The sequence below is a fragment of the Polypterus senegalus genome, chromosome 5, assembly GCF_016835505.1.
Source record: "Polypterus senegalus isolate Bchr_013 chromosome 5, ASM1683550v1, whole genome shotgun sequence".
In the NCBI taxonomy this organism is placed as follows: Eukaryota; Metazoa; Chordata; class Cladistia; order Polypteriformes; family Polypteridae; genus Polypterus; species Polypterus senegalus.
Window position 1 is genome coordinate 139,835,798 of NC_053158.1, and position 14,602 is coordinate 139,850,399.

At 35.0% G+C, this 14,602-nt stretch overlaps 1 protein-coding gene across 1 annotated transcript; it reads left to right on the forward strand.

Annotated features, from left to right (window-relative positions):
* Positions 1-5,051: 5,051 nt before the first annotated feature.
* Positions 5,052-11,510, forward strand: LOC120529528 (M-phase specific PLK1 interacting protein). The gene is made up of 2 exons (XM_039753398.1): positions 5,052-5,640; positions 9,164-11,510. The coding sequence occupies exons 1-2, from the start codon at positions 5,215-5,217 to the stop codon at positions 9,365-9,367; spliced, it is 630 nt and encodes a 209-aa protein (XP_039609332.1). The 5' UTR covers positions 5,052-5,214; the 3' UTR covers positions 9,368-11,510.
* The last annotated feature ends 3,092 nt before the right edge of the window (positions 11,511-14,602 follow it).

The window sequence follows — 14,602 nt, forward strand, 5'->3', positions numbered from 1 at the left end:
AGGAATTTTTTTTTATAATACAGAGATATCCATTTTGTAAAAAAAAATATAACTCGATATCTCTCTATTATAAAAGAAAATCTTGAGATGAGACTATTGCCAAGAGATTATTTCAAGCCCCACGACACAAGACTATTGCCTAGAGATTTTTTCAAGTCTCGTCCTCCTCTAAACCATTTCAGGTTAATGGCCCATGCCCACAGACCTCTCACCTCTCATTCATGTCAATGTTTTTGTCAGATACAGTTCCTGCGGTCTCTGCTCTTATACATTTTTACGTTTTCCTCACTTTAAGTTCCCAATGAAAGAAGACTTATTATGTCCAAATCTCATTGAAGAATTTCATCCTGAAGGGCTATCAACTGAAGAAATGAGTAGATGGGCAACCCTAGCACCAAGAAACAATGAAGTCAAACAACTTAACGCAAAAATTGTAAATCGGCTACACGGCAAAATGGTTAAATGCGTATCAATAGACTATGCTGAAACAGTTGGTGGTGATAGTATGGAAGATGAAAACATCAACTTACAATATCCCGTAGAATATCTACAACCGCTAACACCTTCCACCAGCTGAATTATTGTTGAAAGAAGGATGTATCGTAATGTTATTGCGTAATTTATATATAAGTGATGGGCTATGCAATTGGACAAGATTAGTTGTATTCAAAATTGGCAGAATAATTCAGACATGTACAATTTTAACAGACAACAAGAAAGGTAATGTAGTACATCTTCCGCGGATAACATTAAACACCAAAAGAGATTTTGATATGCCATTCGTATTAAAACATTTACAGTTTCCCGTTAGAATAGCTTTTGTTATGACAACAAATTACAGGGACAAACATTTGAAAAAGTTGGTTTATTTATTAGAGAGTAAGAAACAATATTCACTCATAGAGTTATACGTTGCATTGTCACGATGTAGGTCCAAACACTGAATCAAAATTCAATGTGATATTGAAGAAAAGTTAACTGCAAACATTGTTTTTACTGAAGTTTTACAGTAAAAGTGAACATTTAAAAAGTATTTGCATGTTAATTTCAAAGCGAAACAGAACAAAAACATATTACACAACGAATACCTTTAACACAACATGAAACATAATTTTCTTTCAATTTATTAAGTTTTACAATTTTTTACTATCGTTAATTACTTCTGCTGTGGGCTGGCGCCTTGCCCGGGGTTTGTTTCCTGCCTTGCGCCCTGTGTTGGCTGGGAATCGCTCCAGCAGACCCCCATGGCCCTGTAGTTAGGATATAGCAGTTTGGATAATGGATGGATGGTTAATTACTCTCTGTAATGTAAAATAGTTAGTTCTATTATGCATATGTAACAGTTCCCATGAAAATAATAATCTGCTTAAATTGTACATCTACTTACCCATACACGAGCATCAGAGCCGCGAATTGGCTGGTGCATATCGCCCGCCAGGCGCTTGGCGATTGAAGCTAGTAGGGGGCAGAGCCCCCTAATATTATAAATATAAATGAAAAAAACTAATAAATGTAATAAAAGGTGAGTTAATTCATTTAGTACCAAGCACAATGAACACATAATATTATCAGGCTTCTGAATTTGATTAGTATTTTACATTTTACTGAATTCATATTGCGATGATAGTATCCAGCTGCCCAGTAACCCCGGCCTGGATAAGTTATGAAGATGGATGGAGGGATGACAGGAAGTATTATATTTAGAAGGAGGAAATACATCCATAGAACACCAGCTCTTAAAACTGGTTTCATTTTCAGAATTTATAATCTGTAAATACCCAACCTCTTCATGCAGAATGTACTGTATTGATGTAGAAATAACCTTCTCCAGAGCATATGCAGTCTTTATGTGTAAGGATCCCCCCCACCCCTACCAAAGACCATGGAATGATCTGCTTGCCAATATTAGGGATGCCTTTCTGCTCTAACCATAAACCAAAGCTGAAGACCCATTATTTTAGAATACTCAAATCTTTTTAGTTTGATAACATTCTGTTTCTCTTCTTGAAGCACCACCATGGCGTATGCTGTCTTGCTTTTTATTGAATTATCCAATAACCTTCAAACTGAACCTTAGGGTAGCTGTCTTTATCTGTGACAGGTCAAAATGCAGACCTTTTGTTATATTCCACAAACATATTTTTTTTTGTAATGCCAAATGCTCAAGGATGGTGGTAGCCATTGGACGATTTCAAATAAACATTAAAATCACCTCAAACTTTATTTTTCTCTTCTCTGTTATCAGTTGTTTTAGTGCTGTGTTCATAGTTTATGATTTATTTAATATCAGTTTGCTATTTTAAGAATACAAAGAAAAATCAATAGATACATGTATATTTCAATGTACATAGTGCACTTTTTAAATGTGCGTTTGTGCTTATATGAATATTGTATTGTTGTATATGTGTATTATATTAGACTTTCAGCTAAGCATGATTCCAAGAATAAACTGACATGAATCAATTTTTTGTAGCTTGCCATGCAGTGGAATTGACATGTATGTGAATACCCCAATCGGCTATAACATTGGTATGAAAATAAAACATCTCACAATATTTAAAGCTGCAACCCCTGCTGTGGTGAAACTCAGCAGGAGAACTAAAGTTCCAAATAATTCATTTCCCCCATTGCAAAGAAAACAAATGGATGATTTAAGATTATATTCACAATATTAGCTAGCTTTATTTTTTTCTACATTTTTTTCTTCAAGTTTATATACTGATATATTGTACTCCTTATAGTCAAGCTTCTTGCTTTACTGAACATCCTTCCACCTTCTTCTGGTCCTGATTTTTTCAGCATAAGTTATGGGAATGTTAACCTTTTGCAAGAAATCATCACTCCCACATACCAGGCTGTCTCTACATTCGCAGATAATTTAATCATGTTTTGAATGGTAAAACTGGGCATCTCAACTCAGCACAGTAAGTCAACTAGTATAGCTGAACACTGGTACACCACCTTTTGCTTCACACTCAAGGTAAATCAGACACATATGATTTTCATCCCACTTAATCCAATACAAGGTCCTGTACTGGCAGCACAAGCAGCAAGGCAGGAACCAGCTCGAGTAGATGTACCAGCCAATCACCAGGCACACTCTCACACGCACTCACAACATGTCAGTTATCCTAACCTGATCATCTTTGAGACATGGAAGACAAATCAGAATATTTGGAGAAACACCCAAAAAGACACAATGGGAATTATTCAATAACCTGGAAGGGATTTAAATCCATGTCCTAGTATTATGAAGCAGCAGTGCTAATCACTGAACTGCTGAGCCACGTTAAATTATTAATTATTATGACATGCAAGTCTTATTTTCGGCAAAAGTAACTTAGATGTAATTTTATTTGTGCACTGTAATAAACTTAAATGTATATACACCATTATAGGTACTATGATGGTTTAGAAATACATCTTTAATCAACAAGTAAAATTTAAATGTAGTTTTACTTAAAATTCTTAGTATGAATAAATATGTAACCTGTTTGACATGCTACATTGATTCCCGAGGGCACCTTAAAAATTAATTAACTCAGACTTTTATACTTTGTCTATCAGATGTTTGCAGATCAGGATATTCAATGGCCACCTTCAGCATGATAAATCTTTTCACTCTGGCAGTGCTTTCTTTCTCTAGAGCCATCCCAGTTTACCTTGGATGCCCATGCACAATATTTTTCAAATGAGATAAAGTCCCTGAAAAAAGATCTGGTAAGATTCCTGGTGCCAGTTCCACACTGGAGGAAATCTGCTTCATTTTCAAATGCCCAAGTTCTCTCCTCATATTCTTTAGTGCGGTAGATTGTTGTTCAGTGCTGGCCTTTTGTTTTTCCAGTTTAGCACTCTCTTCCTTTAATATGCGCGTTGCTGATTCCAACTGTTCTCTTAATTTGTCACTGTTCTTGTCAACGATATCAGACTGCCAGCTTGGGTCATCTAATATAAAGAGTGCACACATCCGAGAAATAAAAAAATAATAATTTCAGTTTTTTCATCTCTGTTTTAATGCATTTCTTAATACAGAAAACACTTAGAAATACTTTTCGGATCATATAACTCATTTGCTTAGTAAGCCGTACCTTTCGCTTGGTTGATCTTGTGTGTCACGTGGGAACTTTTCCTACACCCTAACTAAAATTTTACAATTGTATTTTACACACATCGAGAAAGTTCCATGTTCTCAGAAAAAAAGGCAGACCGAGTTTGACATTACTTACAGTTCCATATTGCCATCCCAGTTTACTCGTTGACTTTCTTATTGTCGTTTCGCCGATGTGCACACCAAACACCCTTTCCAGTCCTTCGCATAACTTATGCGTAGATTTCCCGTCATCTTCATTCGTTTGGTTGTTTAATTGATTCAGTAGTCTTGCTATAATCAAACTTTTCACGTATTATGTTATTATATTCTTTAGGCATGTCGGATTAATTGTAGTGTGCCATACGTTGTGGCTCAATAATGGCGCACCTTGAAAAACCAAAAGTAAGTACCTGTGCAGTTTCTTGGATGTCTATTTCTTCGAGACATAGGAGTCTGGTGTACATGGCGGTAGATCGTACGCCAACTAGCATCCCCTCCCGAAGCCCTCAAAATATTCTTTCAACTCAAAGGATGATTTTCCAGATTCACTTAGCTTTTTTTATTTGTTGGCTGTACACAAAATTCTGATTTACATTCTGGGTATCCTATACTTCACCCATCAAAATGCCTCAACGCAGAAACGCCCACAAATATGTTAATTTGTAGCTGCGTCGATTGGGCGTGTTTTTTGCAACAAATGAAAGTACGCTCATTTGTTTTCCGACCGCATTTATACACGTCCTACTACAAGAGTAGAGGTTGAGACTCTCCACTCACCAATCCACACAGCAACAGTATCATGTTAAGGAAGATCAAAACGCATTCTGCGTGTAATAAATAGCATCTGCAGCAGGGTGAAAAAAGTCCCAGATCAACTGCAGCTTGGATCTTAGTTGCCTGGCGGAGATGAGACCAATGCAATGCAATGGAATGGAACTGAAGGGAGGTAGGAACGTTTCGTGTGCGCGGTAGTTTCACCACGGAGCGTTTCCTCTTCCCGTTGCGCTGCGTTGTGTTGAACAATTTCATGTGTAGTGCTTTCGTTGTGTTTAAGTTTTTGTTTTTATATTTTGCTTTATCGAAGCTCACGTTTAGTAAGAAATCTGACTTTTAATTTCGAGATAATGTATAGGCAGAGTTTTCGACATCCAGCTCCCCCGAGTAATGGTGGTATGGTTCAAAGAGCCGGAAGATTTCGGAGTCCACCACCGGGAGATATATACGGAGGTGGTGGTGGCGGTGGCCATGCAAGCTTGATACACTCTCAAGCTTGGGGATTTCCTAATTCGACGTCTCCTACAGGAGGCCAAGGGCACTGGCCTTATTCTGGAAAATCTCCTAATACTCCTCCGAAGATTTTTCACGGCAGTAACTCCGGCGGCGGGGGCAGCAGTATGGGAAGGTATAGCAGCCCGTCTCCGGGTCATACCCCGCGGAGACCGAGTCCTAGGTACACGCCTCCATATGGTACTTCACCGGGAGGCCATCCATACCAACAACAGCAGCGGCATCATCATCAGCGCAGTCCCGGACAGCAGAGACACTATCAGGTAAAATACATACGTAGACTACTGCATTTCCCTTTTACTTAAAGGCCGTTAGAGTTCGTTTTTGAACATCGTCCTTCTACTTCAGACAAAGAACGAACTCGGGTACATTTGGGCTCGTTTAGTTTTTTCTCTCCCCTTTTTTTGAATACATGAATTTAACAGAAGTAAAAGTATGCGTTCTTTAGTAACACCATGTTCAGACATCCCGTATGCTGCTACTCTTAAAACTATCCAGCAAGGTCGAGATCTTCGGGTATAAATCGTTAAAATATGTCGAATTATTTTCCCCGAGACGAATTTCTGCAAATGACAAAAGTGATCAGTAAAGTGGCGTATCATCAATGCATGTGGTTGCGCTTAATTTGCCTTGCTCCCCGAAATATTTATTATGCCATAAGGATCATTGTCTTTGAAGCACTGGGCTGGTAGCTGTTTTTGTGAAATGTTTTTCAGTCTTTGCTGGGTGCTATACAAAATTCACCGTGTCCTGGATGTGCTACAAAGATGTTCACCAGATGTGAATTGACAAAGTTCAATTTGTTGTGGGTGAATAAGTGACAATTATTAATAATTTAGTGGGTGTCTATCTATTTACGGTTATTTGATTTTATTTGGGGCTAATAAGAATTACTTCAGATTATTTAGAATGAAAAGAAAATTCTCGTGAATGTAACATGGACTGTGAGTGATTAAATCTTAACTCCGATAAAGCCACTACTAAATGGGTGTGGTTTTTGAAACTGAGGCATCGTATTGTGTTTTTTTTTTTTTAAGCATGATGCCGACGTAGTTGGTACTGTTGCCTCATAGTTCCAGGCTTTTGGCTTCAAATCGTGATTGCTGAAGAAGATTCCAAAGCCTTTTTTTTTTTTTTTTAAAGATAACCATGCAGTTTTCATCTTGTAACCAGTGTTTCCAGAGTAGGTCAAGGGACAGAGATCTGTACTAGCCAGTTACAAATGAATTTTATTTTTCCCAAAGAAGTATTTGGTTTTTTGCTTTTGTTTGATTTGATTTCGGCCTTACATCATTTGAGACTAAATTGTAAGTTAATGATATCCACAATTTTCATATTCAATGTATTTTTCAACCCTAAAACATACCTAGGAGTATAAGGGTTAATTAAAAACTCTCCTCCAATATGTTACTCACCCCATGTATGTTCTAGTAATGAACAAGAAACAAATTTAATCTTTTACATAACATCTGTGACAGAAGGGAACCCTACCATGACCAGTGCTGTACAGCAGCAAACTGTATCAAAAGGTCCATGAAGAAATCTCTAAAAAAATGTTGCATGTCAGTTATGTTCACATGCAAAAAATGTAATTTTTTCATAAATTATTGTTAAATAAATAACTCCAAATCAAAGTAGTCCACCAACAGGAAGCTCCTTCCATGCTTTTGAATGGAAGACAGGACTCCTGATCAGTAAATCAGGGGGAGAGGCAGGTCTTCACTTCAAAAACACCATCCGGTAATTGGCATTGGGGGTTGGGGGGGTTGGTTGGGAGACTAGTGGTGAGGAATGGATGTCATGAGTAGAATTGTAAGCATGTTCATCCATCCATTGTCCAACTCACTATTTCCTAACCACGGGGGGAGGGTCTGCTGGAGCCAATCCCAGCCAACATAGGGCGCAAGGCAGGGAGCAAATCCTGGGCACGGCGCCAGCCCACTGCAGGACACACATTCACCTAACCCGCATGTCTTTGGACTGTGGGAGGAAACCCACGCAGACACAAGGAGAACATGCAAACTCCATGTAGGGAGGACCCGGGAAGCGAACCCGCCCCTGCATGTTCATATCCTCCTAAACTTAAAAACTTTAAATGCATTGTCACTAGATGCCCAAAGCAGTGCTGTACTAATAATGCAAGCTGCACGTAAAGCTTTGCATACAGGGTGGGATGTGTGCAGTTTGTCATCATTATCCTTATTTTACTATACAATTCCTCTGGTAACTTGTCTTATTCTCATCTATTGTACAGTGGCAACCAATTGCAAAAATGTATAGGGGATGGGAGCTCAAGCAACTCAATTTTACATAGTCAGTTATCTGGACATGCAAAACGCACTTTTTTGCTGAAGCTTTGTTAAATAAACAGGTAACATATTCAGGTGAGATTGGTCTTTTGAAGTAAAGATCTGTCTATCCCTTTCAGTTGTTGATCAAGTGTCCTGTCATGGGGGTGATTAATAGTTTCTTCTGAGACAGGCGGACAGACAGGAATTTGCAGGTAAATGAATAATGAGTAAAGCATACATGTGACATTGTAGTTTCCCATATCAACACTTCATATCAATTCTCAAGAATTATACAAAGTCCTCGTGTGTAATTTTACACATGTCACAAGATTCTGGCTAATCTGGAACAACATTCAACTTTTATAATATGTGGGTTTTTTTTTTTTTTTTTTTTTTAAGAACATAGCGTGACTGTGAGTGACCTGGGAAATTGTTGAATCCACCTGGTTTGGGAAAAGGCAAATTGCAAACATTTTCTGGGTTTGGTTATGTAGGGCGTGAACAGTGTTGAGTGTGAGATGGCTGGTGTTTGACAGTTGCACTTTAGGTCCTTAGTAACTACTGTTCCCATGTTTTTTCCTGTAGAATGACGACTGGGAAATTCATGATTAACGGTTTACAAATCATAATTTGTGATTTACAAATTTTGCAAGATGCACTAATGTTTGTTTTATCAATTTATAATGTAGCTAATTATTTGTAATGTGCTATGTAACACGTCACTGTTACGCAAAAATTGTCTTTTCACCCAGTAAAATGTTTGTGGTGCAGTTACCTTTAAGGACATGAAAAGTTAACGGAGTGCACATTTTTTTCTGCAGCAAAAAACCCAAGGCAATGCACTCCTGCGTTAACTTCTCATGTCAGTGTAGCATCTGACATACTGATCAATCCATTAGGACTCAATGGTGGTAAAAGGCTTTCAAGGGGCCTTCTGAATTGCACATTTTTTAAGCCATCGTTGCTGATAAATTTTTTTCTTTCCTTTTTTCCTCGATATAACAGAAAATTAAACTTGCCAAAAGAGCCTAATGATAGCTTCTTTGTAGAAAATAGCAATTTGTGGCATAAACTTTTTTATATTTTGAAAAGTAACTGAAATCTGTACTTTTGATGACACCATTATTTCTAAGGCCTGTAGATGAGAAATCCAAAACCTAAACACCATATTCAGTAATAACAACTTGTTTGGCTGTTTCCACTTAACTATTTAAATAATTTGGTTTCTTTTATGCATGTTTGCTGTAATGCCTATTAATTTCCATGTGCACATAAAGTATTTTATAAAATGCATACATTTTTTGCTAACAACCTAACTTTTACATTTTATTTTACTCACTGAGATACACACTTGATTAATTATGCTAATTCTTTTATAATTAGACATTCTTAATTGTATTCAATATAATACATTATTTTTAAGATCCTTTTTAAATTTTGCATTGATTTATAGATTTATTTATTAAATGTTCCTTACATCATTTTTCTTTCAAAGGGTTCACCAAGGACATCTACACCATTTGCTTCTGCACGCGGCATAGAGAAAAGAGTGTCTAATGATGTGGAAAACTATTACAGACCTTCAATGCTTGAGGATCCCTGGGCTAGCCTAGAGCCAGTTAATGTTAAAGACATTAACCAGCAGTTCAGCAAAGAACAAACAACCAATACTGGTAAAAGAGGGAGGTATTTCAGCTGAAATATTTCTAGACCTCCCCTTTTTTATTGCAGCAACACATCACTATTTCCTTTTTTATTAAATTACAAGTGGATACAGTACTTGTTACATAATCTCATCAACTGAGCACCTACATGTATTTTAGTTTATATCCATAATGTTTTAATTTAGTGGGAGCATTATTTTTATTACTTCAGACTTTTTACAAATATTGAATAACTGAACTATTCAAATTTATGGGGTTTTGGAAGTGCCTCATTCATCTTACATGTCAGTTGTTTCGTTATCACCAGCAGTCCGCAACTTGAACAGTTGTTCACAGTTTACCTCTTTGTACTTATAGGCACATAAAAAAATAAAACCCCAATTTATCCTTTTTTCTGAAGATACAATTCAAATGGACTTACTTTTATTTTACTATATTTTTAAAATAACTTTTCAATTGTGTTAAAGTGAAAATTTGTAAAGCTTTTTCTTAAACTGTTAAAAAAAAAAAAAAAAATTATTGAACTGTCCGAAAAGTTTGTATTTGTGCACACATATATGTACTACAATACTATATTTGATATAGTATAAAATTATTTTATTTTTTTTTATTATTTTATTTTATTTTTTTGTTTTGGATGCTGTATTTGTGACCTATATGCTAGATTAATGATAGTTATTGTTCTTTCTCAAGTTCAAGGAAAAAAAAAAAAATAAACACATTCTCAGGTAACCTCTTTTTTTTTTTTTAAAAAACAGGTAAGAGTCAGATAAAAAAAAACAGCTCAGTTAAAAATCTTTTTAAATATATATATTCAGGTATATACACAAGTTATGAGCCATTATGTAGGTTTTATTTTTTCTGTTTCCCATTTACTTGTATTCAGATATGTGCAACAAAATGTTGCATTTAACCAATGTTAAATTTTTTTGTTTTGTTTCTTTTTTTTTTTTAACCTTTTAGTTAGATATGTTTTAATGGACTTTTTTTTTTTTAAATTTAGCCCTTTATTTAAAAGGCAGCTAGTGTCCCTACTCTACTGTGATTGAGATTCAAATTTTAAGCATTTGTTTGTAAGGTATTCTACTTGTTCTTTTAAGGTTTTAGTGCAATGTGTGGACAGTCTGAATGAGTTTTGCATGATCTGTTAATTGGATTCTTGAGAAAACACATAGGCCAAGTGAAACTGTACCTTGTTTCTGATTGCTTTATATTAATTCTGTGTTAGCAACCATAGGCTACATTAAAAAGGGCCTCATTAGTAAGCCATATACCACATTTTATGGAACATTTGAATTTCACCAAGGATATAAATCACTGCCTGTTTTAAAATATATATATATTCAGTTCCCTTAAAAATTACATATGAATTTTCATATTCCGTCAAAGTTCATTGCTAAATCTACTGCCCTTGATAAATTATTTCTCTGTAAAATACATCAGTAATCGCAAATCAATCACAGTAATGAAACTGTCAAGAATAGTTCCAATACAGACATAAAATTAACTGTCTGATTAAATGTTATAAAAGCTATAAGGCATTCACAGATGGAGTAACTGATTTGTTTATATCTAGTCCAAGATAAAATGATACAAATTAAATAATTCAAGTAAATGTCAAGCTGACAAAGTCGGAGGTGAAGAAAAATTTCATTTCATTTAAAAATTGTTAATTATAATAAAAAGCCTTTGCAAATATTTGACTTTTATACTCAATGCTTGTGACTTCACAGCACAGGTAAAATAATTAAAAGTAGAATAGTTGTATTTTTTCAGAATGCATGTCAAAAATAAATCCTTTTAAAAATGAATTGTGTTGTAACTTTATTGACAATTGCTGGTGAACTTCGGCAGTGAATCAAAGATAAGTGATTGATTACAGTAACATTTTTAAAAGTAACGTTTGTAGGATTACTGGGTCGTAGATTGTAATATACTATTGGCCATTTTTGCCAGGACATTTTTTTTGCAATGTGTGTGTGGTTTATTAACTTTTTTTTTTTTTTAGCTAAGAAAGTCAAATAATGGTGAAATGTATCCATAATTATGTGGTGTTTACTTGGTTTCTCATAAAATTTAACTTGCATTTCACAATGTTAACTTTTGCCATATTGAAAGCAGATTTCTGTTCTGAGACAAGCATCAATTGTAATTAATAAAAAAACACACTTCAGATTATTTCTGTTAAAAATTTCTTTGAATTTTTATATTATATATTTCGAGCAATATTGCAGGTTTTGTTTATTTAGTTTGGTCATCTTTCATAATACTTTTTTAAAATTGCCACCATAACTGAGGTGGGCCAAAGAATTCAAATTTATAAAGCAGTAAATAACTGGAAAATTTAATGAAAGGTGGGATAAGTCTAAATCTTGAGCGCTTCAGGTCTTCCTCACACCAGAAAATCTTTAAAATATGACATTTTTTATAACATTCAAAATTATAAACAGTAAATCAGTGTGCATTGTTTTCAGTTGTAATCTTCCAGCCTTCTGAGCATAGATCTGCTGACATACTTGCTGTATTTCATTATCGTTTTTAAACTGAGTAGGCATTTATGTTCAGTTTTCCCAGTGTATGATTTTAAATATGGAAAGAAAAAAGGCACAGGAAAAGTTGAGAGATGGAGGTAAAAATCAGGCTTGGCACACTTTTTTTTTTGTAATCCCTACTGGATAAGAATTTCTGATAGATGATTAGATTAAAATATTCATTTACAATTGCCTTGGAGCAGTGTGCCCTAGGCATGTGCCAAAATGTGACACAATAGTTTTCAGTTTCTAAAAAAGTATTTTTGTATATTGTGTGGAGTTACATGTATTTTGGAAAATGATTACTTTTAATTTAGAAAAATAAAGATTAATACAGTTATGATTATATGAAGACACATCTAAGGTACTGCTCGGGGGAAAATAGTGATTAGTGATGGTTTTGCAATATAAAAATGCTGTTTATGTATTTTTAAAATAAGGTCGTATTAAAGTAATGGCATTCTTTCACATCCTTGGAGAACTATATTGGATGTTGAAGTGTGGCACTAAAGCAGTATTAGAATTCTTGGTTTATTTTGAAATTAAAAATATGAAAAAATGAGTTCAAGATCTGATACACTCAAAGACATGCATGATCATTTAATGGACCATGAGCATGCCCTTCAGTGGCATGGTAAGATTATTTCTTGAATATTCAAGAGCAAAGGGTTAAGAAATGGAAAAGAAAAAAAAGTATGTATATTTGGTAAATAACTCTGATTTTAAGTTGCATTAAGCTCGGTGTCACCCGGTTTGAACTGAAATCCAGGATTTACTGTTTTTTTAATGTTTATAACATCTTAAATAAGCCACAACCTCTCTGAGGTCAAAGAAAATGGACATTAGTGTTAAAACTTATTGGTTGGTGTTCCAATTTATCAACTGTTATTATAATTAGAAGGTGGAAAAAAAATGTGCTCAAATTATGAGTACAGAATTCAGGGTGAATACATGTTCAGAATACATAAAGATATATCAATAGGCTCACCACCAGTTTGAGCAGTCATGTCCTGTAGTGTTTTGCCCAAGTAATAATGAGAGGACACTACAAATATCCTTATGAAAATCACGTGGCCTGATTTCCTGTTATCTCCAGCAATACCTTATAATTAAATATTCATTGTTAGAACTTTACCAAATTTTCAGTGGGTGAATATTTTCAAATTTCAATTTGGTGCCACAAAAGGTCTACAACTAATAAATATATGTTTTGTGATAGATGTAATGAAGGATTATACAATACTGATACATTTTTAATGAAAATGTTAGCAGTATATAAATTATTTAATGATGTAACTGTTAGAATGTATGTGAATTAGTAATTTCTTAGGTACTATTTATATACTGTTTTAGTGATTTATTAAAGAAAGTTGTTAAGTATTGCCCATTCTCAAACTTCATGTTAAAGTTTAATTGGCTAGTTAAAGGCAGTAGATGCAAGTTTTTAATAGTAACCTTTTTCAGAATCTATTTCATTTTTTTCTGGTTCTGCTTTCTGCATGCAAATAATGGATTCATCTATAGTGTGAACTTTGTCAAGCTGGTATAATATGGCCATATCTCTGTGGTTTGTTTTTTTATTTTTATTATGGATGATGAAGCACAAGTATTGACATTACTGATTAAAGCAGAGGGATTCGTAAAAACACTGCTTTGTGACCTGTATTATACATTTTTGTATTGAAACGGAAATCCAGACCATAGTGGACTGTATACATTTAAGAAGCATATTTAATAAAGGAGAGTTGATGTGAAAGTTGGTTAAAATCTCCACACCCTGGTTCACATCAAATTAAGTCAGCCAATCATTAGCTAGTTGATAGGTACCTGGGTTTGAAACCTTAAAGGAGCATCTCCAAATTTCTTTGCTTGGCCAGTATAATAATGTGTGATTTGGGCATATTGAGTAAGGCTATATACAGTGGCATGCAAAAGTGTGGCATCCTTGCTTAAAATGTCTGTTACAGTGAATAGTTAAGTGATCAGAAGATGAATTAATCACCAAAATGCATGAAGTAAAAAATTAATTTCTTTAATTATGAATCAAGATTACATTTTTTGGTATTTTGTACTTGTAAATGATGGAAATAAAAATCTAAAGGGCCTGAAGCAAAAGTTTGGGTACCTGTCATGATCAGTACTTAGGAACACCCCTTTTGGCAACTATAACTGCTTGTAAACACTTTTTTTGTAGCCAGCTAAGAGTCTTCATTGTTACTTGGGGTTTTTTTGTCCATTCTGATTCTGCAAGATTCTTGGGCCATCTTACATGCATTGCTCTTTTGCGATCCATCCACAGATTTTCAAGGATGTTTAAGGCAGGGGACTGTGAGGGTCATGGCAAAACTGTTGGATTGTAACTCTTGAGGTATTCCATTGTAGATTTTGAGTTGTGTTTCACATCACTATCTTGTTGTAGGACCTGTCCTCTTTAACTTCAACAATTTTACAGAATTTGCTGGTATTTTAGTCCATTGTACCCTCTACCAATGTCATGTTTCCTTTGCCACTGGCTGCAGCACAAGCCCAAAGCATGATCAAACCACCCCCATGCTTAATAGGTGGAGAGGCGTTCCATTCCTGGACTTTGGCAACCTTTTTTTATCTCCAAATATACCTTTGCATATTTTGGCCAAGAACTTCTATTTTGACTTCATCAATCCACAGAACTTGTTTCTAGAATGCATGAGGCTTGTTTAGATATTCATTTGCAAACTTAAGACCCTGAATTTTTGTGGC

Coding starts and splice junctions, on each gene's coding strand:
- LOC120529528 (XM_039753398.1), top strand. CDS start 5,215: ATGTATAGGCAGAGTTTTCGACATCCAGCTCCCCCGAGTAATGGTGGT. Junction 5,641..9,163: donor GACAGCAGAGACACTATCAG/GTAAAATACATA, acceptor TTTCTTTCAAAG/GGTTCACCAAGGACATCTAC.